At 44.9% G+C, this 27,431-nt stretch overlaps 1 protein-coding gene across 5 annotated transcripts in view; it reads left to right on the top strand.

The window, feature by feature from the left end:
- kcnma1a (potassium large conductance calcium-activated channel, subfamily M, alpha member 1a) overlaps positions 1-27,431 on the top strand; it is a 133,573-nt gene that overhangs the window by 94,334 nt on the left and 11,808 nt on the right. For 3 of the 5 annotated variants that reach the window (XM_076285129.1, XM_076285127.1, XM_076285130.1), the window contains exons 18-23: positions 4,088-4,174; positions 4,647-4,723; positions 19,100-19,193; positions 25,005-25,128; positions 25,998-26,222; positions 27,012-27,204. In XM_076285129.1, the coding sequence (XP_076141244.1) occupies positions 4,088-4,174; positions 4,647-4,723; positions 19,100-19,193; positions 25,005-25,128; positions 25,998-26,222; positions 27,012-27,204 (800 nt within the window). Of the gene's footprint in view, positions 1-1,071; positions 1,084-4,087; positions 4,175-4,646; positions 4,724-6,334; positions 6,344-19,099; positions 19,194-25,004; positions 25,129-25,997; positions 26,223-27,011; positions 27,205-27,431 lie in introns of all 5 variants that reach the window. The other 2 variants (XM_076285128.1, XM_076285131.1) reach the window with 2 other exon arrangements.

Genomic DNA, 27,431 nt, shown 5'->3' with positions numbered 1-27,431 from the left:
TAGCATTCTTGTGACATTTTGTAAAGTCAGTGTAGCCCCATGATCACCACTAATAACATGAAGTACTTAGTCCCAGGAGTGTGCACTTGCCAAAACCCCTCTCTCCTGTTCTCACTTCCTATCACACACTCTGTGCTGTGTATGAGATCTCGTACTAATACATCTGACTGTTCACCTCAACACGCACTAATCATCGTAGACACACAGGGCTCTTTCTAGTGGCCACAACGGGGAATCTGACCTTGTTTCTGTCTAAATAAAAATCAGGCCAAACGGATGCTTTCCAAACGGTTGGGTTCCATTTGTCCCCAATCACTGTTTTTGTAGAGTGTAATTCACTTGAATAAATCAGTTCCTATATTTTTATATGACAGTTTTCAGAGACAAGCAGTGATTAGAGGTGTAGACTGTGCTCTCTGAGAGCTCACATTTCGGACAATATCTGAACCTATGAAGTCTGTTACTCTTGGTTTGGCATTAACAAATATCATTTGAAACCATTTTTGTTGAACCCTAACATGGCGCCATTTGAATTGCTTTAAAGTAGTCATAGTACCCCCTGCTAGTCTCTCTTTTGCTAGTTTGTCTTCAGTTTGTAGTTACTGAGCCCCGCTTCAGTGTTGCATTTAGACATTTAGACATTTTTGTTTGTATGTGGTATTTATCTGCTCACTATCCTTTGCCTATCTTACTTCTGACTGCCCAAACCCAGCGCTATTCTTAACAAATCAGATCTGAAGAGGAGGCCAGTTTTTTTACTTGTGTAATATGTAATAGCCCATTACATACTGTAGGTATTGGACTCATGTCTTTTGATATGAATTAAGATTTTATGATATCTTTCATACTGAAGTTTAAGTATGCCATAAATTGATATAATCTTGTTCTCTCAGTGCCACATAGTGAACTTTAGGTCATAAACACGTTTTTGCCTTAATGGTTGTGGTTCTGTTTTTGGCCTGATTGCCTGATGAGGTATTCAGTATAACTATACTTATAATGTCACTTCCTTTTTTATCTTTATGCCATCATGCAAGTGTTTGATTTGACATGTTTTCTTGTTGTTTACAGAAGCCGAAAGCGGTATGCCCTCTTCCTTATCTTATCTCCAACTACTTTAAATCTTCCAACTCTTGGATTAAATTAAGGACTCTGTATTTTTTTTAAATCTGGCCAAACTCTCACCTCTATATCGTGACTATTGTGCTTTATGCACTAACTTCTTTGCAGGCAGAGAGAGTAGACTTTGTATTTCTTTCTTTTTCATTTGTCTTTTCTGTCGTTTGCATATCCTAACCTTCATGTACATTTTGTTTATGTCTCATGTCTGTCTTCCCCCCCTTCCTGTCACTCAAGTTCTTTTTCAGTGTCATGTGAGCTGTCCCTGTGCTTATACCTGCTCAAACAAATTATGTTTCCTCCCTCTGTTTTTCATGCTATGTTTGCCATCTACAAAGTACTTCATGGTTCATGCCATATGACTCAGCCAAATCTCGAAAACAAGTGTTCCTTTTGCCTTTTCTCTGTTATATTGAGTAGGGTCAGTTTGATAATGAGGGAGGTCATTTGGAACCTAATTGATTATCACTGAAGACTGAACACAGTGCTTCAGAAAAAAGCATGTTTTAAGTAGCTACGTCAGCTTAATTGCCATATCATATCATCTTAACATTCTTTAACATGCTCACAAACACAAAGGCTTCACACTCACACATGCTCTCGTACACACAATGGCATGAGTACAGATTAGTTTGAATCCTTCATTCATATCCAAATTGTTTAGCATGTAGGCCACATACAGTATGTAATCATTTCCATTTCTGCCTCTCATCATCACTCTGATACTGTACTGCGTGCCTCTGTGTGTGTGTGTGTGTGTGTGAGTGTGAGTTTGAGTGTGTGTGAGTGAGAGTGTGAGCTTGCGTGCGTGTGTGCGTGCGTGCGTGTGCATTTGTGTGCGTGTGTATGCGTATATGTTTGTGTGCGCACGCTTGTGTGTGTGTGTGTGTGTGTGTGTGTGTGTGTGTGTGTGTGTGTGTGTGTGTGTGTGTGTGTGTGTGTGTGTGTGTGTGTGTGTGTGAGTGTGTGTGTGTGTGTGTGTGTGTGACACTGTCACTCATCCTGTACCCCCTGGTGCCTGTATGTCTTTGAGTAGATGTTTATGAAGCGAGGTCACTTCCTGTCAGTTTGGTGTTTTAAAATAACAATCCAACTGCACAGAAGTTACTGCAACAGTTTGCATCTACGTACTGCTCTGCAGTGGCTGTCCCTGCTGCTTTTATTTTTGTGTAGAAGTGCCGTTGTCACACTCTTGGTAACAGCATGCCTAAGCACTCATGTGATGTGTCATGTCTGCCTTGCCTCCCAAAATATGAGGTTTTCAGCCCCATCCTGCTGGCTCATTTATGCCAAGAATTTGAAACGGTTTGCAAATAAATGTATGTGATTGGGAGAAAAACGTTGGCGTCTATGATAATTGACCCTTTAAAAATCTCAGATTTGGGGAGTGAAGACATGTGGGTTTGTAGTGAATGAGTTTTTATTTCCTTTCTTTCTGTTTCTTTATTTCTTTCATTCGTTCTCTCTGGAAAGCATGCCCAGTATGCTGCTTGGTACCTACTGTGTGGGGGACATTTAATCGATTCTGAAAATGACAAGTCCAATATTGCTTTCGAACCGACACCTCATTTTCCATCCAAATTCCCCTCAAATAGCCGAAGGTGGAACACTTTTGTGAAAGACCATTTTTCAACAGATTAAATCACCCCCTCATCATCTTTTTTATTTCTATTTTCCTTTTGACTAAAACATACATATTATGTTGAGCCCAGAGGAAAGATTGACGATGCTTCATCATTGACTCTGACCCTTGCATATGATTTTCCATCTATTAATCCAGCAGGGACTACTGATGTTCTCCCAAATGACCATGCTGATTTGAAGCAGTGACATAGACATAAATGACCGTTCAGGCACCTGAATCGATGCAGTGAGCTTTGCATCTCCTCTCACTTTCATCTGGGCTCATAGTGGACACAGATCCATGCCAAGGCCAGGCGTCTGTCCAGTGTTCAAGTCCCAACTAATATCATTGATGATTCCTAACCACAGGCAACCATTAATGACTGTGTTGTCATTCCGTCTTGTCTAATTAATGGGGAATGATACAGTGAACCAGCATTGGCTCTCCTCAGGACAGCACTGTCACATGAACCTTTTAGACATTATCAATGAAATCAGATGAAATGTTGATGTAGCATTAACCATGGGGAGAAAATTGCTCTAGTTTGTTCCCATTATGAAGTGGCATGTTGTGGGCATTGGTAGATTAACAAAATGTAATGTAGTAGTTTGAACAAACTATTATTAAGAAAATGTACAAGTAACCATTAAGTAACCATAAAAGCGTTTGATAAAGTATCTAGCTTATAAAAGTAGACACAAGAAGTGTCCACTGGCAGCAGTCTGCAGGAGGCTGGTGGTCCCACTCAGTGGTGCAGGGCCTCTATGTTGGGACAGTAGCGTGACATAGGGAGCCCATTCCCCAACACATCAGCACTCACTATTCTAATCCACACTGCCAGGTTAGCACCGGCAGTGTCTTACTTAACCTCCAGCCATGTTGCTTGAGCAAGTCTGCAGATCTGAATGCACTGACTTAAACTGCTCCCCACCACTCCAATGGAAAACACCATTTTGATTCTTTTCTCCCCCCCTCTTCTCCTCTGCTAATTAGAAAAAGAAAAAGAATTCAAATTGAGCAGCCATGCTGTTGTGCATGTGTTTACATGTGTGGAACCCAATGGGCAAAATCTGAATATTGATCTGAATATTTTTTTTTTTTGCTTGGGTGCCAACAAGCCACCTTCCATGACTCCCAGATACAAAAGCATCTAAGATCCCCTTCAAATGCTAAATGCCAATGTGTGCCAGAATTTCCACCGCTGCGGCGTACCTTCAAAGTTAACTCTTTTATCACACCTGTGTGTACAGTACCATTCCTCTTGATTAGAGCTTACTGAGTGTGCAGGCGTCTGACCCGTCTGGAGCAATGACTTGTGTGAATCTTCTTCTCTGATCAAAACAGTATTCTCATCAACCCGGGCAACCATGTCAAGATGCAGGAAGGTACATTAGGATTCTTTATTGCCAGTGACGCCAAAGAAGTCAAGAGGTAAAACTTTCTCTTCTGCTGTGGTGAAACTCCAAGTCCAGTCCACTCTTCTGACAGTCCTCTCATTGCTTTTACTTATTACTTTTATTACAATGCTTCTATTGTCACATACCTTTCCAGTCAGAGAGGTCAGAACAGTGCCATTTGCCAGAGGTTTGTGGCTGATGTTACCATGTCTGTCATGAAGTTATACAGAAATTCTAGCTTTATTCATCAGAAAACATCTCTTTTTTTAATGAGTTAGAGCAACTAACATGTGTTCGGGGCAAGTAGAAAGTTAGAAACGTGTAAAGATGAGATTGTTTTATTCTTTTCACAGTATCATCAAAAAGGAGGTTTTAATGTGACTGACTCTCTTGTGTTGCTATGATGTTGATGTTTGTGGGCCACAGCAGTGGGTGTGATTTGATCAGAGTGAATTAAGAAAATGTGATGAAATGTGTTCATGGCAATGCTGTCTTCCTCCCTTCAGAGCATTTTACTACTGCAAAGCTTGTCACGATGACATCACAGATCCCAAACGGATCAAAAAGTGTGGCTGCAAAAGACGTAAGTGATATCACATCCGCCCCTCTCCTCCTTCTGTCTCTCTCCCACCCTCCCCCCATCTCATCTCAGAAGAGCCCCTGTTAACAGATCAGTGAATCAGATCTCCTAAGTTATCCTCTGTGCTCTTAATTCCCCTGATAGCTGCTCCGAGTTCAGTTAAAAATGTGTGCATTTGTAGTTGCTACTATATTTGTCCTAATGCTAGACTTTGGTCATGATGTGATTAATTGTGAATGTGTTGTATCTTTATTTCTGTATATTACCCATAGTTCTGAGATGGCATTGTGCATAATTAATTTCTACATTTCATAACATTGGGGTTTAGATTGAAACGCACCGAGTGCAGCTTGTAATCATAGGCTTTGCAGCACAACACGCTAGCACATTAAATAGCACATAACTATTGAGAGGAAAGCAAGCAGAGCGAGGAGACACCCACACTGTGATCATTACCTGCACTAAGACACAAATGAGGATTATGGCTTAACAAACACACAACCCCGTGCAGCGCAAACGAGGCGGAGAGCAGCGGAGAGCGAGAGAGACAGGGAGCGTAGTGCACGTCAGCCGGCTAATAAATGTCATGCCAGTTAGATGGAGAGGTGAGATGACGTGATTAGCGAAGCTGAAGAAAGAGTCTGTCAGTTCGCCACCACGTCACCTTCAGAACGGCGCGCAGTAATGACCCCAGTCAGGTGGAAAAACAAAAGGCAAGCTAAAACCCGGCTGTTCATAAGGATGCCTCTCCCACACAGTGCTTAATAGCCAGTAGGCCGACCAGTAGTCTGGCCCACCAGCGCCCGGTTCGGACTTAACAACATATCCCCAGTGCTGCATTTTTAAAAAGAACTATTGCAGTACTTGATGATTGGCTCATCTCCCTATTCTGTGAAGGACTTAATCATAATCATAATTAGCTTTTAAAAGCTCATTTGAAATTTGAAGTGGAAAACATGGGCAAGGAATCAATTGCCCCTCAAATGCCAACAAACATTTAGGTATTTTTATTCAAGTCATTCAAACGAATGCATTTGTTTGTTTGAATATGGCTAGATTAGGCAACTGTAAAATGCGTGTGGAAAGATGGGTTGTTAGCTACCTGACCTATATAAGCATTTGTCCAAACTAGTTAGCCACTGAATAAATAATTCAGCTAAAAATCTCGGCACAGTCAGAAGTGGAGAGCGAGAGAAAGGAGGGGTCACTGACAATGAGTTTAAGCAGCCCTAGGAAAACACACCCGTGCAAATGGACAGCCTCCTTTTCCATGTCATCTCAATTATTTAAGCAAGCCTCTGAATTTAGTGGAGTTTAGTACACCGGCCTAACAGAGTTTAACACAAGACTTCAACGCCTTCAACCTTCAGCGCGTTCACTAATCTACACCATTTTGGTTATTCCCTCCCCAGTGGTGACGTACAGTAGTGGCATAATCACTATACATGCAGAATAGCCTTATGGACAGTGATGCCAATTCCATTACTTTGATGGGAGTTTGTGTTTGTGTGTGTGTTTTCCCCACCATGTTATGACCATTGACACACTTTTGATGTATTTCCTTCCTTTTGCTGCCATTGGAATACGCCTCTTTATTTTAATGCTCTCTGGTAGTGATTTATTGTGAGTAAAAGCAGGGCTCCCTGTTGCCTAGAGTGCAGTCCCACTGTCTCTAATTTCTCTCTCAGCTGACAGTAGAGTGTTCTATGTATGTTGCATGTCCCAGTGTAGACGCTGCATCCTCTCCCACACGCCTCTCATCTCTACACTGTCTCCTGACCAGGCCAGCACAGAGCACAGCTCAGCCAAGTCAACAGGGCCCCGCATTCAACCAGCCTCCACTCTGCCATTCATTTCCAATGACATAGGGGCTGTTTTATCTGCACTTTTGGGGTGGGGGGGGGGGGCACCAGCACTATGGGGTTTAATGAGATCAAGATGAAATCGATTCAGATCCCCACAGCTTAATGTCATGTCCGAGGCCATTCTTCTGTCTTCCAGTAACCCCGCCCCCGTTACAAAGCTGTGGCCCCAAATAAATGCGAGGTGGGGTGGGGGGGGGAGTCGGAAAATAAGAATGTGGTGACAATCTTAAATGTCAAACACATAGACTGATATTGGTAACATTAGTCACGCATTGAAGAGAGCCAAGAAGAATACAAAAAAAAATCAGTTGATCCATTTGAATTCATCTTCTTGCTGTCAGGGGCAATTTCCGCTATTTCCATAGAGCGGAAAGTGTTCTGTGGGAAGGTCTTCAAAATTCTTAGACTTTTAACGAGCATTGTCTCCAAAACACAATCAAAACAATCTGGTCCTTCCTCTTCCCTCGCTTCTAGTCTGTGCCCGCCCCTGGTAGCGCTTCAGCTCCTGTCCAGCTCCCAGGCCCCAGTGCTGCTCCACCACCACCCATCTCAGCTCTCTCTTCTAATGGGCCCTTTCCCACTCTGCCAGCAGCACACGTTAGCTTAGTGCTAAGGGCTTTCCTTAGGTGCTATACAGTCAACAGCCACTAGATGTCCTCGCAGTGCTGTAGGATTCAGAGCCGTAGATACTGTATGCGGCTCTGGTAAGATTAGGGTCGGAATAGAGCAATTGACACTGAGGTCCTCTGAAAAAACGAGTTTTGCAAGAATGCGATCAGCAGTGAAGTGAAGTGGTTGGCGGTGGCAGGGATGCGCCTCAGCTTCGTTTTGTTTTTCGTTTTTTATTTTGTTTTTTTTTGGTTTGTTTGTTATCTTTTTTCTGTTTCTGTTTAAATGTGTCATGGAACCATAGTGGTGGCAGTTTTTTCCATATCCACTGACATGTTGCTGTAGTTTTGAGCCATGGTGTGTCATCGTGCTCCACAGGAGGTGCTGGGGGGAGTCCCTCTCTGAGTGCTGCCTCGTACACCAGGAATGTACCCTGGTCTTCCCAGTCACTGCTCATTCTTTTTCCTCTGAGTTGAACATGGGTTGCCACAGAATCTTCCGTTACCAACCACTGTGTCTGCGTCATTGTGTGTGTTTTTTTTTTTTTTTTTTTTGGATCCGTTTGTTATCAGCATATTTTCGAATATGATTTGTTGTTGTGATATTTATTTTATATTACTCAGTTGAACGTTTTGGATCAGAGGTTGTGGCTGCTGGTAGCATTCTTGCTAAATTGGCTTTGCCTTTCGCAGAAGAGGCCTCAGCATTCAGGTTTATGTGTTGAAGTCATTGAAATCATCTCTGTTCTCATGTCTGTCTGTCTGTCTGTCTGTCTGTTTCGTGTCTCCATCTTCCTCCATGTTTCTTTCACTAACATGTCTTCACATCACTAGCTGATGAATGTCAAACAGTCTCTGAAGTCACTGATTGAAGCATGACATTGAAATGACAGCCTTAATGCTCTTGTGTGCGATGCCTAAAACTGTTTCAGCCCCGTAAACAGTTGGCCGACATTCCCCCCCTTTTTACCTGTTAAGACGTTCAGCTGCCTCCATGTTGCATGCTGAAGATAATGGCTGCGATAAGCGGTTGTGCATGTCTTACTGAAATAACAGTCCCTGAGGTCTAGTTTCAAACAGCACATTCTCTCTCCCTTGTGAGAAACTAAATTTGGCTGGTTTATTTGGACTCTTGTTCCCTGAATTTCAACTCCAAAATGCAAAGTTGTCCCCTGACATTGGGCTGATTTGACAGTGCCAGACTTGATTCTGGTCAGTTAGCACTGTGGCACCAGGAGAATGAAGACCAGGGACTGTTTCTGCAGCCCCTCGATCACAGCAATCAAGAGGTGCTGTGGTATTTCACCAGCACTCCCCTGACACACGCACAAACATACATAAACACAAACAAACACACTCACACGCAAACATTGCATGCCATGGGTATACACTTAGAATCGCCCACAAACAGACACATACATATACATAATACATATATATACATATACATACAGTACACATACACATACACATACACATACACATGCATACAATTCACTCATAGTATTTTTCAGATAGATTCAGCTGCTTCTGTTAATTATCCTGTGAAATGTGCACGTTCTGAAGTTGGAGTTGCAGCCTAACTTCCGCAGCATACTCTCCACTGATTCTCCACAGTGTCACATGGCTCTGGCCTGAACTAACTGACATTCCCTCCATCTGTCTGCACATTTAGCCACAGGAGTTCATGTTAGTGGAACACCTCATACTGATATCCCACTTCATACACTTGACCACACTAGGACCTTGACCAAGTGGCCCCACGATCACCTCAGGGGGGTGCTGTGGTGAAACGGCTTAGATGATGGCTCCCAGTGGAATGCCTAGTCTCTAGAGTAGCGGATTGTTACGCCTTGGTTTGGGCTGGCACATTGCATGATGGGATACAGGTACGTGATCCTCCCCCCAATAGCTTTGGTCCTGGCGAACGTCACCAACGAGGTCAGCTTCCTCCAAACATTACTCATGACTCACCCACCTGTTCCCCTTTGAATGACCCCTTTGATTCCTCTTTTCTCCTCACTGTCCCATTTGACCTCTTGACCTACAATAAACAGCCTTAGAGCACAGCTTGACCCCAGTGAGGTGACCACCCCTTGTAAAAACACTGCATAATTTGACAGCACCTACTCACAAGGCAATGTTGTTCACAGTCCCATGTGCAACTCATCCATTTGGCTCCTGGCATCATTCACTCGGACAAGATGGTGTTCATCTCCTGATTGTGTGGGGTCAAGCCTGTGAAAGGCTTTTTGCACCCTTTTCACTATTTCTGTTCCCTTTTGAAAAGTGAAGTACCAGAGCTCCCCCCCCTCCCCCTGGTCTGAGTATTTCTTTCCTTGGCATTAACCTGCTGCTTTTCCTCTTCCTCTCATCCCCAAAAAACATGACTATAGCCAAGATGTCCGTCTACAAGCGAATGAAACTGGCATGTTGTTTTGATTGCGGCCGCTCTGAGCGTGACTGCTCGTGCATGTCAGGCAGTGTACATAGTAACATGGACACCCTTCAGAGAGCCTTCCCACTTTCTTCTGTCTCTGTTCATGATTGCTCAACCAGTTTACGTGCCTGTAAGTTTGATCGCCAACACATGCTGTTTTCCATGTCCGTGACGTGTGTGTGTGTGTGTGTGTGTGTCCGTGTCTGTGTTGTCCTCATGTGCTGTGTTCCGTTTGTGTGTTGTATTTCCATAGTCAGTCTTCCTGTGGCTTTTTTCCGTTCTCTTGGTGATTCTGTTGCTTTGTTGGTTTGGTGGTTAGTGTGGTGGGATCTAGCTGTAGTGGTTGGTATTGTTGTGGCTTGGTGGTGCTTCTCTAGGTTGTAGGTCTGTGCTGAAGCATGCTCTGTGAATAAGGCCAAGTGTGGTGCTGCTGTTTTCCAGAGTTGGTGTTTGGTGTATGTGTATTATTCATAAATGTTTATGGTTTCTGTACAGGTAAATACTGTGTGGTAAATGAAAAAAATGTTTTCTCTGTTTTAAGGGAATATCATTTTGGTTTTTACTCTTCATGTATTTGGTTGATTATGATGTTTTGTTTTATTCTTTTTTCCCTGAAATTAATTTTTGAAGACCTTCCAGGTGTAGGAGAGTGTCATTACCTGGCTTACCTTACTGCTCCTCTGCCTCAACAGGATGGCCAGGAAAAGGGTTCCGCCCACAGGAGAGCATCACTTACTGATGGATTTGTTAAAACTGGGGAACTATATATGGGGATCATTGAACATTCAGCCCGATTTGTTTTTATTGGGTTGGATTTCTGGGTTGCTGGGTTATTCAAGTAATTATCTGCAGAGGACAAAGATTATTCTGTGTTGGGTTTTTTGTCTTTCTTTTTTATAATGCAGGACATAGCAGAACTGTTTTTTATATATATATTTTTGAAACCAAGAATATAAGAGTGCATAGGGTAATGAAGATGAAGAACAGAGTGGACTCAGCAGGCAGTTCTCCATTGCAACCCTCTGTGGGAAAAAGCCATGTCCAATAAGCGCACACTAGCTCAGCTCCTGCTCTTCCACTCACTAGAAGGAAATCACTTCTCTATCCAGAATGGGTTTGAAATGAAGTGCACAATGTAGTCAGGGAACACACAGTCTCTCTCTCTCTCTCTCTCTCTCTCTCTCTCTCTCTCTCTCTCTCTCTTTCCCTCTCCCTCTCTCCCTCTCTCCCTCTCCCTCTCTCCTTGTCTTCCTCTCTCAGCAGTCTGTTCCCCATCCCATATGATGATTTTCTGTTAGCTCGCAATCAGAAGGAGGGTGTGTGTGTGTGTGTGTGGGGGGTGGGGGGTGGGGGTCAATGTCCTTTATTTAATGCCTTGTATACCACTGTGGGTCTGTCTAGCTCAATCGGAAAGTTAAAGGGAGATCCCTTGGCACGCGCTCGATTGAGATCACTGTGATTTGGGCTGTTGGAGAGGTCAAATGACTGAAGCAGTTAGTGCTGCCGAGGACAGTGCTCAGATAGGCCCTCTCATTAACTTTGAGCAGATGTGAAAAACTAAAGTGTCTGTCAATTAGAGGCGGCAGGAGCCAGGCTGTGGCTATCACGGTCGTATCGGGTCGGTGCGAGCGATCACATTTCCTACAGAACATTCTCAGGATGGCTCGCCAGATCAGCCTGGATTATGGTCAAACACGCTATGATGAGCACGGCTTTGCATCCTGCATTTTCAGCCGGCACTGGCGTCCCTTGATACCAATTACTGCCCATTATGTTGTTACAGATCCCAGTATTCTCATGGTCCCCAGTCATATTTCAAAAAGTCTTTTGCTGTCTTTGCCTGAAGAAAGTGAGTTCAGAGCAGACGGTTGTGGAGTCAGCCATCCATTTCTCCACTCCTTCCCCTATTGGTTGTATTTCAGGGCCAGCACAGTGTCTTTATGACCTTAATGTAGTATCTCCATCTGAGTGATGTTATCCTCTGTGAATAATGGAATTTGTAATGAAGACTTTTCTTTAAATATTTATCTGTGGTGCTTTTTTATGAAAAGAGCATGCACAGAAGGATGAGTGTATTAATTCAGTCATTGGCTGATAAGTTAATAGCCGTTTGTCATGTCCTTCCACACAGTGGAGTTGTTTGCTGTGTGTTTATGGGTTAGGGCAAATGAAGGTCTTCAGTGCGAGGTGAGATGAGCACAGTAAACCCTTGGTTCCTACAGAATATATCACCAGATACATTTACTAACCAGGGCGCAGTGCTCCAGAGTTATGCCTCCACATAATGTGAGCTCCGTTATTGCTGAAATAAATACTAGTCCCTGGGATGCTGTAATTCTGAGGAATGCTTTAAACACGTGGCAGTAAAGGTAGTCTGTCTTCTGACAAGTGGTAACCACCACCCCCCCCCCCCCCCCCTTCCTCCCACCCCTACACACACACACACACACACACACACACACACACACACACACACACACACACACACACACACACACACACACACTCCTTGCTCTGGCGCTTGGGCACGAGGATTCTCATTCTGTGCCGGCTTCAGCCCCCTGGAATGTAATGGTTCCTCACCGCAGTCAGACAGAGAATTATTGGTATGAAAATGAGGTGTGTGAATGCACGAGGCAGCCTGCTCGTCACTCCCACCCCACCCCCCACCCCACCCCAGCTGCCCGTGCCAAAGTCCCCAAAGAGTGTTTGACCAGGAGCAGGATGCGCTGCAGCTCTCTCCTCAGTCATTAGGCCCCAGTAATATTACAGAATATTAAGGAGGCCTTTTGTTGTGCCCCAGCAAGCGCACTCAGGAGACGTGCCAGCAGTTTCTGCTGCAGTTGTCTTCCTCTAATGCGCAGTAGCTTCCTCCACAAAGCGCCCCATTCCCCACACAACACTGGGGACTACAATTGAAGGGACTGCAGGATCATTGAAAGGCTGCTATTTGGAAGACTGCTCTCCCTCTGGCAGTGACAGGGGCCTTCACAGATAGCCCCCGAGTGCTGTTGCTGTTGTTGTTATTGTGGTGTGAGACAAGGTGGGATGGTCGTGGTGGAAAGAGGTCATTCCTCCCCTCTCAGCTCCTCCCATAGCTGCAGGGGGTTCTGGGAGGACGGAGGCAGGGCGGGAGGCGGGGCCAGCGGGGTCTGGCCAGAGCAGTGGCCGTCTTACGGGGTGACATCAGCGCCAGGGAGCGTTATGCAGGGTGACACGGAAATTATGTTTGCATTTTCATTTCTGCAGCGCTGCGGCTGCCGTCACTAAACTCGGCCTGACAGGTCCTTTCCACCAGGCAGCCGCGCTAGCCCTCCTCCGCCCCCACCCCCCAGCCACACGCCGGGACAGATGCTAGCCAGCTAGTGCGTCCCGCTCCGGCCCGCGCTGGCAGATTGCACCCGACACATGCCAGCGCCGGCCACGGCCGCCCGCCTGAGCCGCCCTGTCAGGCCAGCGCCCCCCCGGGCGCACGACGTGACCTTTCCGCTCACCAGGAAGGAGCGGACAGGAAGAGAGGCGGGAGGTTCCGGGATCCATAGCCATCCCCATCCGAACACTCCAGACATGCCTAAACACCCTTGGCTTCTGACCAAGCTGAACTCTGAACCTCAGTCAGGCCTTAGGCTGTAGATGGCCGTGCATGTAACACGAGGAGGCGCATGCTAGTGCTTTAAATATGGATAGAAATGCAGATACATGTAAAGCCTATTTGGTTAAGCAATAAGATGAAAGACCACTCGTGCCTTAACATATAATTGGAAATGAATATTGCGTTCTGAATCATTTCATGATGCTCACTTTAGGAACACTTCCATTACAAATATTGTGATATTCCATATGCTGTTGTCCATTAGCATACATCAATGGGTTCGTCTCAGTTGATGTGGCATTCACTGCTAAATGAGCTTTGTGCTTCATACACAGCCCAATCATGTGTAATTGATATGCTTATGCATAGATGGCCCACTACTGTTTCTCCAATGTGACTAAAAGACGTTAAATAATAACTGTCGTTGAAGTAAAAAAAACACAAAATGGAGTAAACAAATGTTTCAACAACAACAGCAAAAAATCCCATTTTGCAATTATCCCTCCTCGCTGTGGAAACACTGAACAGGCCACTTGATTTGCATCCCAATTTACAGTCATATCTTCATGATTCCAGCTTGCCTTTCCATCCTCCCCTCAGCCCTCCCTCTCTTTCTCTCTCTCTCTGATTTTTCCCTCTCTCTCTCTCCATCCTCAAACTCATTATATTTGCTTCTAGTGTTGTCATATGCATTTGCAATCATCCTTTCAACAACCATCAGCCATCATGTGCCTTTATCTGCAGTTGATTGTGTTTCTGTTTCCATCTGTTCTGCGTATGTGTTGTGCTGTGTGGCGTTGTCCAGTTGTCTCTCATCATTTCTCTCTCTCTCTTTTCCTCCCCCCTTTTTTTCCTGCCCGCCGTAACCTCTCATTTGTCTTTGCACTCTCCCCAGCCAAATATAAATATAATGGATATGTCAGATCAAGTAAGTTTGTTCCTCTGTTTTCCACACTGTGCTTCAGCCCTGCTCATGCAGTAACATTACGGGCTTCCTTGTGTAACCTGTGTGTGTGTGTGTGTGTGTGTGTGTGTGTGTGTGTGTGTGTGTGTGTGTGTGTGTGTGTGTGTGTGTGTGTGTGTGTGTGTGTGTGTGTGTGTGTGTGTTTGTGAGCATTTGGTGTGTGTGTGTGTGTTTCCTCGCTAATACCACAGTTCTGCCATCATAGCTAGCTCTGGGTAAATGATGGGTATTAGTAAAGAGGCCTGATGACAGAGTGTATCAGCACTATTCCAACGCCAAGTTAATCTCAGACATTCTCCTCCTAAAGCCTGAATCTCTGTGCAGTAAAGGTCATGCACTGGTATGATTGTACTATATGAAAGCCAGATGCTTCCTCAAGTGTAAACTGTCTTTGTAAGAGTTGATTTAAGGGACTCCAATGCCATGAAGTGAATAAGAAGTACATTTGTTGAGCTTTTCAGAAAGGACAATTGTGTTTGTGTTGTGCTGCCTCTAGCAGCAGATGGCGCTACAACTCCAGAGAAAGCAGGAAGTCAAAAAGAGGGCGGTGTTCGGTTCAAAACAGATATCAATTTAGGTAAATCTTTCCATGTGCAATAGAGCTCTAGAGTGTAATCTCCTATACTGTCCTACATGCTTTTATGTAAGTTTAAGTTTCATATATGCATTTATGCTAAATGTCCCTTATTGTTTTATCTTGTGTTGATAGAAGCGTTTAACAAATGCGTATGTGCTTGAATTCTTTGCATGGTGAAGAAGTATTTGTCTGGTGTCTGGGGTTATAATAATAATAATGATAAAAAATAATAATAATATTAATAATAATATTATTAATAATTGAAATAATAATTATAATGATAATATAAGGGTTAAGACATATATTTAGGAGTAAGATACAATTGTAAGGTTTAGTAAAATAAATTTATCTCAAAATAGATTTTCTATGAAGAATACGTTTAATTCTGGGTGTTGTCCTTTGCATTTTTAAATTTTCAACAGGGCTTGATAAGAGTTGCAAAAGCTGGGCTCGTCACAGGATTTGCATTTCAGGAAGGGACAGTTGCCGTCTGGATCATTGTAAATCCACAGTGAAACTGCCATGGCGCATGTCCTCACAGTAAAGCTGCGCGTGTTTGACAAGGGCCAGATGAATCCAGGAGTTATCGGTGGCGGCCTTTAAATCTATGCGGCAGCTGACGGCCGAAATAACCGTCTATTTATCGCTCAGAGCTAGTTTGGGCAAGCGGGCGGAAGCTGTTTTTCCACTTAGACCAGATATTGGTGAAGACTCCACCTCTCATGCAGATGCCATTAGGGCAGGAATCTCAGGGGCACTGGTGGGACTCGGCACGCTCGCGCACGATTACCCATCAGGCCGAGGGAGACTTCAGGTGTCTTTAAAAGTGAGCCTGGACTCTTCGGCTAGCTTTAGGTTGTCAGAAATGTTATATAGCCATTTGATATTTACTCTGAGGGGATTTGGTTGCAGTTCAAATAAGGATGTGTGCTCAGGGAGGATATATTTCTTTGTCCTCTTCAGCAGCTGATATCTCTCTTGATATTCCCAGACTCTGTTTTTATAAACCCTGCATCTGCGATTACAATTTATCCCATGTCGTGGGGGAGGAAGGACGGGGGCTGGTTAATACGACTAGCTCTCCGAGTTAACAAAAAAGGGCCAGCAAAGAAGCTGCTGCCATGTAATGCTGTCCAGATAGATTTAGTTGATATCCTCTGACTGTCTCCAGCACTCCTGCATACAGCCTTTGTTCTATTATGTAGTCGGAGAAGGGAAGGAAAAAAAGAGTGCTTTTAATTAATTCATGTTTATTAGGGACGGCAAAACCAAATGTCATATTGAACATTTCACTTAAAGTGTGTGCCAAGTGGTTAAGTGGTGTTTAATAAAACCAAGGTGTCATCGTCAATTATTTAAAAAAGCGATGGCAGCTTTTATGGCACAACTACGTGACTCTCAAATCCTTATCCCACAAGTGAAGGGGAACTAAGTGGCCTGATAGTGACAGTGAACATCACATTAACTTTTATTTTCATGCTTAAATATTTATTCTTTTCATTCTTATTCAGTCTATGGTTAAATATTAATACTGTAACTTGTGTCACTATTACTATAAGGTCATGGCATGTTTACAGATGTAATCTTTACAATAACCTTCAAATTAATTCATTTCTTTAACTCATTCTTAAATCCTACTAAGGACAGCACTTGCAGTGTTGGACTGTGTGAAAAGCGCACTTCACTGTCCTGTGAAAAGTTGCCACTATTCTCATTGTTCTCGTTCTCCATTGTTTGACAGTAAAGGATGAAGTTAGACCCACCGTTCCAAACCGCTCGGTTAAACTGGCCAACTGCACGGCCGTAGCCAACACGCTTCCTAAAGGCCCACTCCGTACGGAGTCCAGCTCGGCCCCCGGGGCCACCGCCGTGCCCCTCGTTAATAACCGTAAAGGGAGCCTCCTGCCGGGATTTCAGAGTGCCAAGCAGCGCCTCAGCCTAGCTGGCCTCAACCGCGCCCGCAGTCTACCTGGGAAATACCGCTACCACCCCGGCATGGCCTCCATTCGCAATCACGGGCCTTGTAGGTTACCCCCCACACGCACACACACACGCACACACTCCCCCACACACACACACACACTCCCCCACACACACACACACACACACACACACACACACACACACACACACACACACACACACACACACACACTCCCCTCCGCCAGACACATGGGCCCATCCCTCAACACCCTCCTCCCAAACACTCACGCACCTGCATGGAGTGACCATAGCATGCTCGATGCTAACACCCCCCGACACCCCCCCCCCCCCCCCCCCACCTGGCCGAGCCCTAAGATGTGTGTCTGTGAGTAAGTGGCATGGTCATGCAGAACCAGACACATGCTCCAGCTCCCCTCCTCAGTGCAGGCCATCAGCTTAGCAGCTCCTGCAACACTAGCGTGTTGCTACTGATCCATTGAACAGCAGTAGTCAATGTTACACTTCAGTGTCCTTACCCAGGGAGAGGTTCCACTGTGCGCGGCGACAGTGGAAATCAATGTCCTGCAAAAACAGTTTTGACCACTGGCACAAAAGAGCTTGGTCACTGCCCCGTGGCATGGAAGAGCGCCAGCAATTTGCTTGACTGATCCCACTTTGATTGGGGCTGTAAAAAGTGCTGTAATGTCATTTCTAACAATCAAAGACTCGCCGAAGTTCCCGCAGGCTGCAGGGGAACTTATTTTATTGTTGATAGTCTCCCTGAAGGGCACTGCTGCCGTGCATAAATCACACTAACCTCGTCTGGATGCGGCCGGGCCAGGAGATGGTCTGGGTTGCAGCTTGAGTAGGAGGAGCGTCACCAGCACAAAAGGGCTACCGGGGGAGGATCGCATTTTTGTCATGATATTTTGGAGTTGATTACTCGCCTCGGAATGTCTGCGCCACAGTGCAGGAAATGTCACAGAATGGCATTTTCAGAGCATGCCGTTCTTAAGTCGCTGTATTGGTGCAATTAGGCACCCGTTTAAAACAGGCCTGGCTTGATGGTCGTAGCCCACTTGCAGCACACATGGGTTTGCACTAATATTTGTGTGTGTGCCGTGGTGGTGGTGAGCTCTAACGGACAGCACTAATGGGGGTGTCAGTGGGCCTCCTGGCCCTTCCTGCTCTGCTCTGCTCTGTGTTTAACTCTGCTCAGTGTGTGGGGGGTCCTGGATATGTGCAAGCTTTGAGGAGGGTCCTGGCTCATTGATCTCTGCAAGTCCTTGTACCCCTTTATGACACAGTAGTAGTTCTAGTTATTAGAAAAGGCAGTACAGAAAATTATTTTTCTTATATGTGTGTGTATGTGTATATATATATATATATATAGAGAGAGATAGATATATATATATAGATATAGATATATATTTCTATTCTAATTATAGTTGTTATGAATTTAGGGGAAAAAGTAATGGTTCATTTGATTACTTTTTTGAAAAATCAACTAATGGAAAAAATATTCTGTTAGACAAATAACTTATTCAATCCTTTTGGAGCTGTAGTGTGGTTTGGCTCTCCACAAGAGTAGTGCATTGTTAGTGGCCAAGCCGGAGCTTCCCCAGAGACTGCAGAAGTGGATATTAACCTTCAGCCGCACCACTTGTGTCTGCCGTGTGTACTGGCACAGTCGGGATATTTAGCTCCGCCTCAGTCATCTCCCTTCTGGAGTGTTCTTTTGCGACATGAGATGACCCCCCCCCCCCCCGCGCCCCACACCCCCACCCCTCTCACCCTGCCTGCTCGCGGGGCTAAGAGTGCTTATGGCCCACAGATAGACTTTTAGATAAGCCCACACTCAGCCGCTAGAGCAGGGCTGAAAGATGGCGCTCGCTCCAGGGCCTCTTGTTGAGAGCATCCAGTGAATGATTACCCTCATGGTCTTTTTGTCTCTCGTGGCAGCAGCCCATCTCCCAATGGTAATGACAGCCTGCCTTTTGTAGATGACTCTCTAAGATACCTGAAAGCAGGGGTACAGTGACATGGGCTCTGATAGGCCCCTCACATTCAATTAACCGGGATGGACGGAGTTTTGAGTCAAGCAGTGAAATGCAAACAAAGCAAAAAAAAGTTTCAAGTTCAAATGCTGGGGTTCTTCTGTCTGCACTTAACAACTGTCCTTTGTGTGGGGTTATCTGTCCTCTTCAAAAGTCTCAGTGTCCCTACTAACAGTGTTCTCTTTCTATATTTGGAGGTCCTCTAAGTTTTTATTTGGTTTTTTATTTAAGTTTTTTTTTTTTGTTGCAATGATTGATTGAGTGTTGGCTTTTGTGTTCTTTAATATGTCATCTCCTGCACACATTACAATCCCAGCTGTCCGTAAGCTGACACTCTTTGCATGTGTTTGCAGTCGAAGATGAGCACCCGTCAACGCTGTCGCCCAAAAAGAAGCAGCGCAATGGAGGCATGCGAAATTCACCCAGCTGCTCGCCCAAAATGATGAGGTAAGACATTGATTTTTTTAGACGCTCCCTCCAGCCCTCAAAAGGAGGTAAGAGTGAGAGAGAAAGTGTATATGTGTGTGTGAGAGTGAGAAAGAGAGAGAGAGAGAGACAAGGGTATGATGATGGGATGGTCGGGGTGGAGGGGAGATGAGGCGGGGAGTGGTGGAGAAAGAGAGAGTGAGAGAGAGAAAGTGAGAGTGAGGAGAAGAGCCCTTTAAGGCTGCGGCGTTTAGGCTGTCAGCCTGTCAGCCGTTAATGATAGAGCTGAAATATTTCTGTCATGAAAGAGGCTATGAAAAGCTGTTTGAAAAATACTTGCGCTTTAAAGTCTCAGCTGTCACCCCACCCCCCCACACCACACCACCCCCCATCACCACCACCACCCCGCCAACTCCCCCAACCCCACAAGCCCCCCCACCCCACCCCACCCTCAGCACCCCCAGTCCCGTCCACATGTACTTCTTAAACAGCGGTGGCACTAATGACAGCCTCAGCCAATCAGAGACGCCGGGTGGTTACTTTGCCCTGGGCCATTCATCTATTGTTGGAGCCCCTGCGTAGAGTGCTCCCGCTACTTAAGGCCATATGTGAGACGGATCATCACAATCAGAAATGAATTCGAATATTACCTTCCTTTTATCTTGTCCCGTGGAATTACAATGCCGTTAATTGATTTTGACTGATAAAAGGGCTCACATTCCGTCCGTGTTGTCAGGAGAGACGGAACGGCGCTTTTAAAAAATGCAGAGCAGGAGTGGGCTATGGAAGACGGGCGAGCGTAAAGTGGAGCGCTCGCCATCACCACCGCGGCACAGACACTCCTCACAGAGTTCCTTCCTGCTCATTTCAAGACACTTGTACTTTGGAGGATGAGTTACCCGAGATACTTGAAATAATTGATGTTATTCACCAAGTGTGCAGTGTATTGATGTGATGCAAGCTGGGAAGAGAGCTCGTTGATTTTAAATTAGTGGGACATGTAGCACTGTAGTCTGACAGTTACTTCAACTTCTCAAACTAATTCAGAACTCGGAAAAATAGTGTCCAAGACAACATTGTAAAAGTAGTATATCTTTCAGTTTTGTATTCTCTGTGTTAAAAAACTGAAAGAACTGTTTTAGAGTGTGCTAATTCAGACCTTGCAAAAAAGAAAATGTCCAAGTCAACATAATCAAAGTAGTATATCTTTCAATTTTGTATTCTCTTTGTTGGAAACTGAAGAAACCGTTTTAGAGAGTACTGACTGCTGTGTTTGCTGTAAGGGAAAAAAAAAACTCCAAGGCTCGATTAGGGTCTATAGAAGTCCAGTAGCCCTGTTCCCCCACGGGTGTGGAGCTGAGGCAGCTGTAAACACATCCCCTCGGATGCCCACTGATCATACACAGTGCCCCACAACTCTCCCCAAAACAGCCAATTAAATCTCCTCTCCTCCTCACCCTCGCGCCAGTCTTGCCCGGCGCTGGCGGAGCCGCGGTTCATACCCTTCTGTCTAGTTTGCAAGAGAGGACTGCTCAAAATGCCCTTGGTTATGAGGAGAAAACTGTTTTGAGAGAGCAGGGGGGAAAAAACGGGCACACTTCCAGCAATGTGGTTGTTTTAGAAGGGTGTTTAGTTTTTCATTTCTCAACTTAAAGCACAAAACATTTTTTTTTTGTGCCGAGTTAGAAGGTCTCCGGTTTGCCGTGTAATGTATGCATCTTGTCTTTGATCTGCGAGTGATAATAATTCTTGGGAGTTATTTACACTGTTTTGAAACGCTTCAAAGCGGTGTCAAAGTTTTCTCTGCTTTAGGGTGCTTCTGTATTCTGCTGGCTCTTGGGTACTGGGATGACAGGTCCTCAGTGCTAGGTGTAGGCTTTTTCAAGTCATCGCCCTCAGCACAACATCAAATTACCAGACACAGACCCGCAGACTTCAACACTGTTGCCCTCCCTGTCAATATATTATCCCATATATTAAATACTTGCGCTTTACAAGGTGCATTTTATGTGCAATGAGAAGTGATTGTTTGAGGTAGCCTTAGGGATACTTTATTCTACAAGCAAGGAAGAAGGGGGTGGGGGAGACAGCAAGAGTATACCATATCAAGTATGGTTTCTACAGGACTCAGTGCCTCCAGGCCTTTGTAAATAAATAATGATCAACAGATTGGCTGTGGGTTTTTGAAAAGCATGCCTTTGTCAGTTTGCATGATGGGGGAAATTTTCAAAGCAAGAGGGCTGCTTTCATTGCCTGCTGAAGAGGGATTGGGGGAGCGAGCACATCCACAGCTCGCGACGGCACACTGATACAGTGGAAGAGCTAAGCACTGTTTGAAGAACAGCCAGCCCAACTTAAAGGGTGCATTTCTGCTCTCATTTTAGCAACCTCTCCAGCCGCTCTGGATGAATATGTAGGCCAAAGCAATTACTGATCATTGCTCTACTCTGTACACATTGTGGGACATCCTGCCACAGAGAGGAGAAGAAAGAAATATTTATTTGGAGTCCAGTTTAAATAGACCTTTTGTGTCATATATATATATATATATATATATATATATATATATATATATATATATATATATATATATATATATGACACACAAGGTCTATTTAAAAGTGACTCCAAATAAATATTTCTTTCTTCTAATTTGATGTTGTATATACAATTTTATATTATTGCAGGAAAGCAGTGTCATTTAGTTTTAGTCATGTAGTTCTTTAGTTTGGTGAAGAAAACAAGCTGAAAAGCTAAATAGTGTAAACACAGTGCAGTAAATAGGTGTCAGAACTACTGTCTGTCACATATATAAAGCCATCTCCCAATCGCCAATCAAACGTGTCATTGAGCTAACGAGTGCTCGACCAGCACCTCTGCCGTGCTTCCCCTCCCCGCTGCCAAATTAACACCATTCGCAGCCACTCCTTTGATGGGTCACGAGACGCATCTAATTGCGGGGAGTCACAATGCATTTGCCGGCGACATGCACACACTCGGCGGAGGCCCGGCATGTCATGTGCACTACCCCCGCCGCGGCAGGGCAGGGCTGGGCTGGGCTGACTGGCAGTGCCGGATGACAGTCTGTGAAAGATAGCTATCCTGGCAGAGGGGCCCAGCGTTAGTCACGCCGGGAGATGGGAGATGGAAGTGACAGGGGTCTACTGAGTGAGTGGTGGAACACGCAGCAGATAATGAAATATTCAGCCGGGGTGTAAAAGCACTAAACGCTCTCACTGTTATTAGCACCTGCGCAGGCCTGATTTCAGCTGCGCATACAGAGCACACTAATTGACACTTTTTGGATGTGGTATTTCTGCTATCAAATGCAAGCATGATGCATAATGACAGGAGAGAGAGAGAGAGAGAGAGTCTGAGCCTGAGCCTGCTAGTCTTTTCATAGGCATGCTGAAGGGGAAAAACATTTCAACAACAATCCCTTTTTCATTTATTTCTTACATTATTTATGTAAAGGACATTTTTTGTGAGTGTTTTAATGATCTTGGTTTGTCATTGACTAAATTAATGTTAGTGTTTATTTTTAAATTATACTTGTGCAATGTATGCTTCACAAAATAAAGTCATTATTGCCAGTGTAAATTACATTCTCGGGGTCTTCAACTCTACTCAGATAAACATTATTCTAAGTTCCATCATTCATTAGAGTCATAATTATTTGGGAAAGCAGGGCAATTGAAAAAGCTAATTTAATGTAATATTAATCATAGGGTGTAATAAAACATGGCATGACAAGCATTACATTTTTATATCCATTGTTTTATTTTGTATGCATAAAATTACCATATGCACAATTCTGTGAAAACATAAATGAGACATTAATTACAGTTGTAAATTCTGGTTGGGTAATTTAGTAAATACTCCTCTCTGTTTAGAGTGAATGAGGGTGCTGTGTATGTTTTGTGTCATTTTTTTTTTTTTTTTTTGCAATTTTGTGGAAGCATCTAAAAGCTACTCCATATCACCCCTGCCTAAATTCAACGCATACATCTCATATACAACACACACATTTTTGCCAAACCCATGTGTTTGACTTTTCTTACGAAACAAATAGGAAACTTGTAAGTTATTTTGTGGAGATGTATGCGTTGATCTGAGGCAGGGGGTGATATGGACAGTAGCCTCTGGATCATGGCAGGTTAGCGAGGCATCGGACATGAAAAGGAAAAGGGATGTTTCCCTGCAGCCACGTCACTTTGTAGTTCAGCCTCAGGCTATTGCGCTCAAAGGCTGCCTTTCTGACCTGCTCAGAGATCCTATAGCCTCAGAGGTGTGCTGTTTTTATCATACAGTACAGTACATATAAAACAACATGCTGCTGAGTTGTCTCAGGAAGTGAACAACTACAGATACTGGAAGTAGTCTTAAAATGTAATTATTATGATCATTGTTATTATTATAAGTAGTAATACTAGTAGTAGTAGTAGTAGTAGTACTATTAGTATTAGTATTAGTATTATCATTATAAGTGGAGTTGTTGGTGCTTTTGTTTTTTGTATTTCTTTGGCTTCACTGTCAGGTTTTCTTACATGTCAGATTATTTCCAACAGAGAACAGTAATCACATTATTAAAAGATGATACGCCCAGTGTTGCGATGTGAAGTTACACAACTCATTCCCGCCACCCTCCATGCGTGACCTGCACCGTATATCCGAGCGCTTGTTATTGCGCGCTGTTCCATTAGACACCCCTCAGCCTCCTCTCCCCACCCTGCCTCGTCTCGGATCCGTGGGAGGACGGAGCACACGGCAGCCTGCCCAGGCTGAGGCTTAGCCGCCGCGTCCTGACGAGGGCTTTCACTGGAGCTCAGAGATCATGTCTCCTGGAATGACTGCTAGCACAGCAGCGGCGGCGTTACCCAAGCGGCAGCAGCAGCAGCCCCCTTTTCATGGTCAGCGCGGTTGCGGATCAGACCGGCCTGCCTGCGCCGCCCGTATGGATTAGCCCCACTGGCTGGTGACACTCTGCTGAAACATTAATGTCCTTCAGTTGGGAAAGCAAAATGTGATTGGGCAAACGCCTGAAATATTTAAAGTGTGGGCCTGTTAAAGCCTTTTTACTGTGGCAAAGACTCACGTCAGGAGCAGCGCGGGGTAAAAGCCCTGGTAATTGTCCCCTCCTGCTCCCGTGCCACTCAGTTGCCATGCCACTGCCACTCCATTTCCACCCTTCCTCGCCCCCCTAAACACACACACACACACACACACACACACACACACACACACACACACCAATGCTCTCATATGCACACTTCAGTGCTTGTCAGCCAGTGTCTCCACTTTGATGACTCTGCAGTGGTGGCAGCTGAGAGGGTTTGATGGAAGCCCTTTAGCCCAAAGCCGGTGTGATGGGGACTGATGATATGGGCGAGGACACGGACCTCTCTCTCCTCTCTCTCTCCTCTCTTCTCTCTTCTCTCTCTCCTCTCTCTCTCCTCTCTCTCTCCCCTCTCTCTCCTCTCTTCTCTCTCTCTCCTCTCTCCTCTCCCACGGCATGAGTGTTATTAGAGTGATGTGATGGCACAGGAGGGAAAACACAAGATGTGTTGAAGTTTGCTTTTCTTCCCCCCCCCCCCTCCCTTTCTTCGGAAATTTAGCAATCTTGAGGTGTTATCCACTCTGTCTCTCCATGCGTGTGTCGCCTTTCACAAGCAAGTGCAACATTGTTTGCAAATTGAGGTCAAACGCTTTGACAATCGCAGACTAGAAGCATCAGTCATGGCATAAACTCACAGGCTTTTCTTTTCTCCCTCTCTCTCTCTCTGTCCCATTCCCCTCCACCCCACTGCTCCATCCCCTTTGTGCTCTGGATAGGCACGACCCGCTCCTCGTTCCAGGGAACGAACAGATCGAGAACATGGACGTTAACGTGAAGAGATACGACTCCACGGGGATGTTTCACTGGTGCCCATCTAAAGACATTGAGAAGGTCATCCTGGTGGGTATTAGATGGGCCCCGGGCGCACAGGCCCATGTGAGCTGACATTGTGTTCAGGGCAGATAGGCATCACCACCCAGCCAAAGCTGGCGCTCACACGGGCCAGCCAGACCCAGCAGCCTTATCAACTCACATGACGCCAGGCTCAGTTTCCCCTGCCCCCTCCGCCCCAGCTCTCATGTATTTACCACCGTGTCTCCCCCACCCTCGCTTCCCAACTGTACCTCAGATATGCCACGAATGAAGACACAAGCCAGTTTATCATGTTTCAAATGGGGTCAGCTATTTGTGCTTGTTCGCCAGTTAAAACAGGCGACCCCCATTCTGTCAAGCACTGTAGACATGTCAGAGAGATAACTTGTACAACATAAGCAGTGTCTCTGGTGATGAAAGATACACACATTACATTCCAGAGCAAGGTTGCCCTGCAATGTTTGTAATGCTACATGCTAATGCTATATTTGAATTTTTCTCTCTGCCTCTCTGTTGAACAAAGGTGAGTTTCCAGTCTTAATTCGGCAAGCTAAAGGGTGCTTTAAAACCAGAGGCTATGTTGAAATATGAAGTGCGACCCGTGAATCTGATATTTGGATTCCTTCACTTTTCTTCTTATAAGAAATTAACTGTTTTTGAAGTTTGCAAATATCAAGTGATGATTCGTAATCAAGTTTCATATTTCAAGTAGTAATTGGGCTAAATATCAGGTTGCTTCCTCCTGCCTATCTCTGTTTTGTTAAGATGTCTCTGTGTGTGTGTGTGTGTGTCTTTAATGTTTTAATCTCATACCCCTACAGATGGTTGCCACTGGTAGGCTTTCTTCAGACCGTCTCATGTCACTGACTGTCCTCTTTTGTGGGTTCTCTCCACAGACCCGGAGCGAGGCATCGATGACGGTTCTGAGCGGACATGTAGTGGTCTGTATATTTGGAGATGTCACGTCCGCTTTAGTGGGGCTGCGAAACTTGGTGATGCCTTTAAGAGCGAGCAACTTTCATTATCACGAACTAAAACCGATTGTGTTTGTTGGCTCGTTGGACTATCTGAGAAGGGAGTGGGAAACCTTGCACAACTTTCCCAAGGTTTCCATACTGCCTGTGAGTACCCTATGGCCAGCACCATACCATTTTGAGATTTGTATTGTGACTGTATACAACATATATAATATATATCATCATTTCCCATACTATATTAGTTGTAGTTTGTGAAGTGTAATGTTTGATGTTGGTCTGCTTATTTGCCTTTATGCTGCTTTAAAGATATTGTAGACTTGCCACTAGACCTCAAGGGAATAAGGCTGAGGCTGTTGAATAAAATGCCCTTTGTTTTTGAATGATATATAAATATATATAAATTGCACTGCCTTAGTTCACCACAAATGTAGTTACTGCTAGGTGACTTCACTGGGCTCAGAAACATTAGACAGCACTTGAAATATTACTGAAACACACGTCTTTGAAACGCAAAGGCAAATGTAAGCTGTAAGAGTCTGGAGCGCTAGTGTCCCTGAGAGTGTGGGCTTTGTGTGGACTTCACTCTGAGGCCTCTCATTCACTGGAGCTCTAATGGGCATGGGGCTCTCTATTCACTGCTGCTGTCACAGTGGCCTGCCCTAGTGCTTGTTAGTGCTGGCTCGAGTGCGTATTAAAAAGGCCCAGTCAAAACGCTGCCGTCAGCGCCAGCTACCCTTTAGATTAGCGCACATCTCCCCTCTCCCCAGTGCATAGTTAGATCAGTTGAATGTCACCGCCTTGAAAAAAAGTATACTTGTGAACTAATTTCCCAGAGCCCCCACTGTTCAGGCTTTAATTTGTTTTTCTCTCTCTCTCCCCCCCCCATCTTTCTCTCTCTCTCTCCTTCTCTTTTTTTTTCCTTGACCGCCAAAGGGTACGCCATTAAGTCGAGCTGATTTAAGGGCCGTCAACATCAACCTCTGCGACATGTGCGTTATCCTGTCAGCCAATCAGAACAATATTGACGACGCCTCACTGCAGGACAAGGAATGCATTTTGGCGTCACTCAACATCAAATCTATGCAGTTCGATGACAGTATTGGGGTGTTACAGGCTAATTCCCAAGGTAAGGACAAGCCTATGATGCCACAGTGTGCTGCCTACAGGCGACAGGGGCTGGCAGGTGCAATAACCCTCACTGTCTGATTTCTTATTTGAAAAACAAATCCATGCATTGAAAGCTTGTTAAGTCAAATTCTGGGTGTTTGCAAACAAACGTGGCCTACCTGTGTTACCTTCTAATTGTGAGTCGGTTATTCAAGACACATTTTCAGCAATTTATTCACCTGAATT

This window comes from Alosa pseudoharengus, unplaced genomic scaffold, assembly GCF_046254945.1.
Source record: "Alosa pseudoharengus isolate Yale_2024_CS ecotype anadromous, Long Island Sound unplaced genomic scaffold, YU_APseudo_1.1 YU_APseudo_1.1_scf_15, whole genome shotgun sequence".
NCBI classification, from domain to species: domain Eukaryota; kingdom Metazoa; phylum Chordata; class Actinopteri; order Clupeiformes; family Clupeidae; genus Alosa; species Alosa pseudoharengus.
The sequence above is the reverse complement of the archived record's forward strand: the minus strand, read 5'-3'. Positions and strand labels throughout refer to the sequence as shown.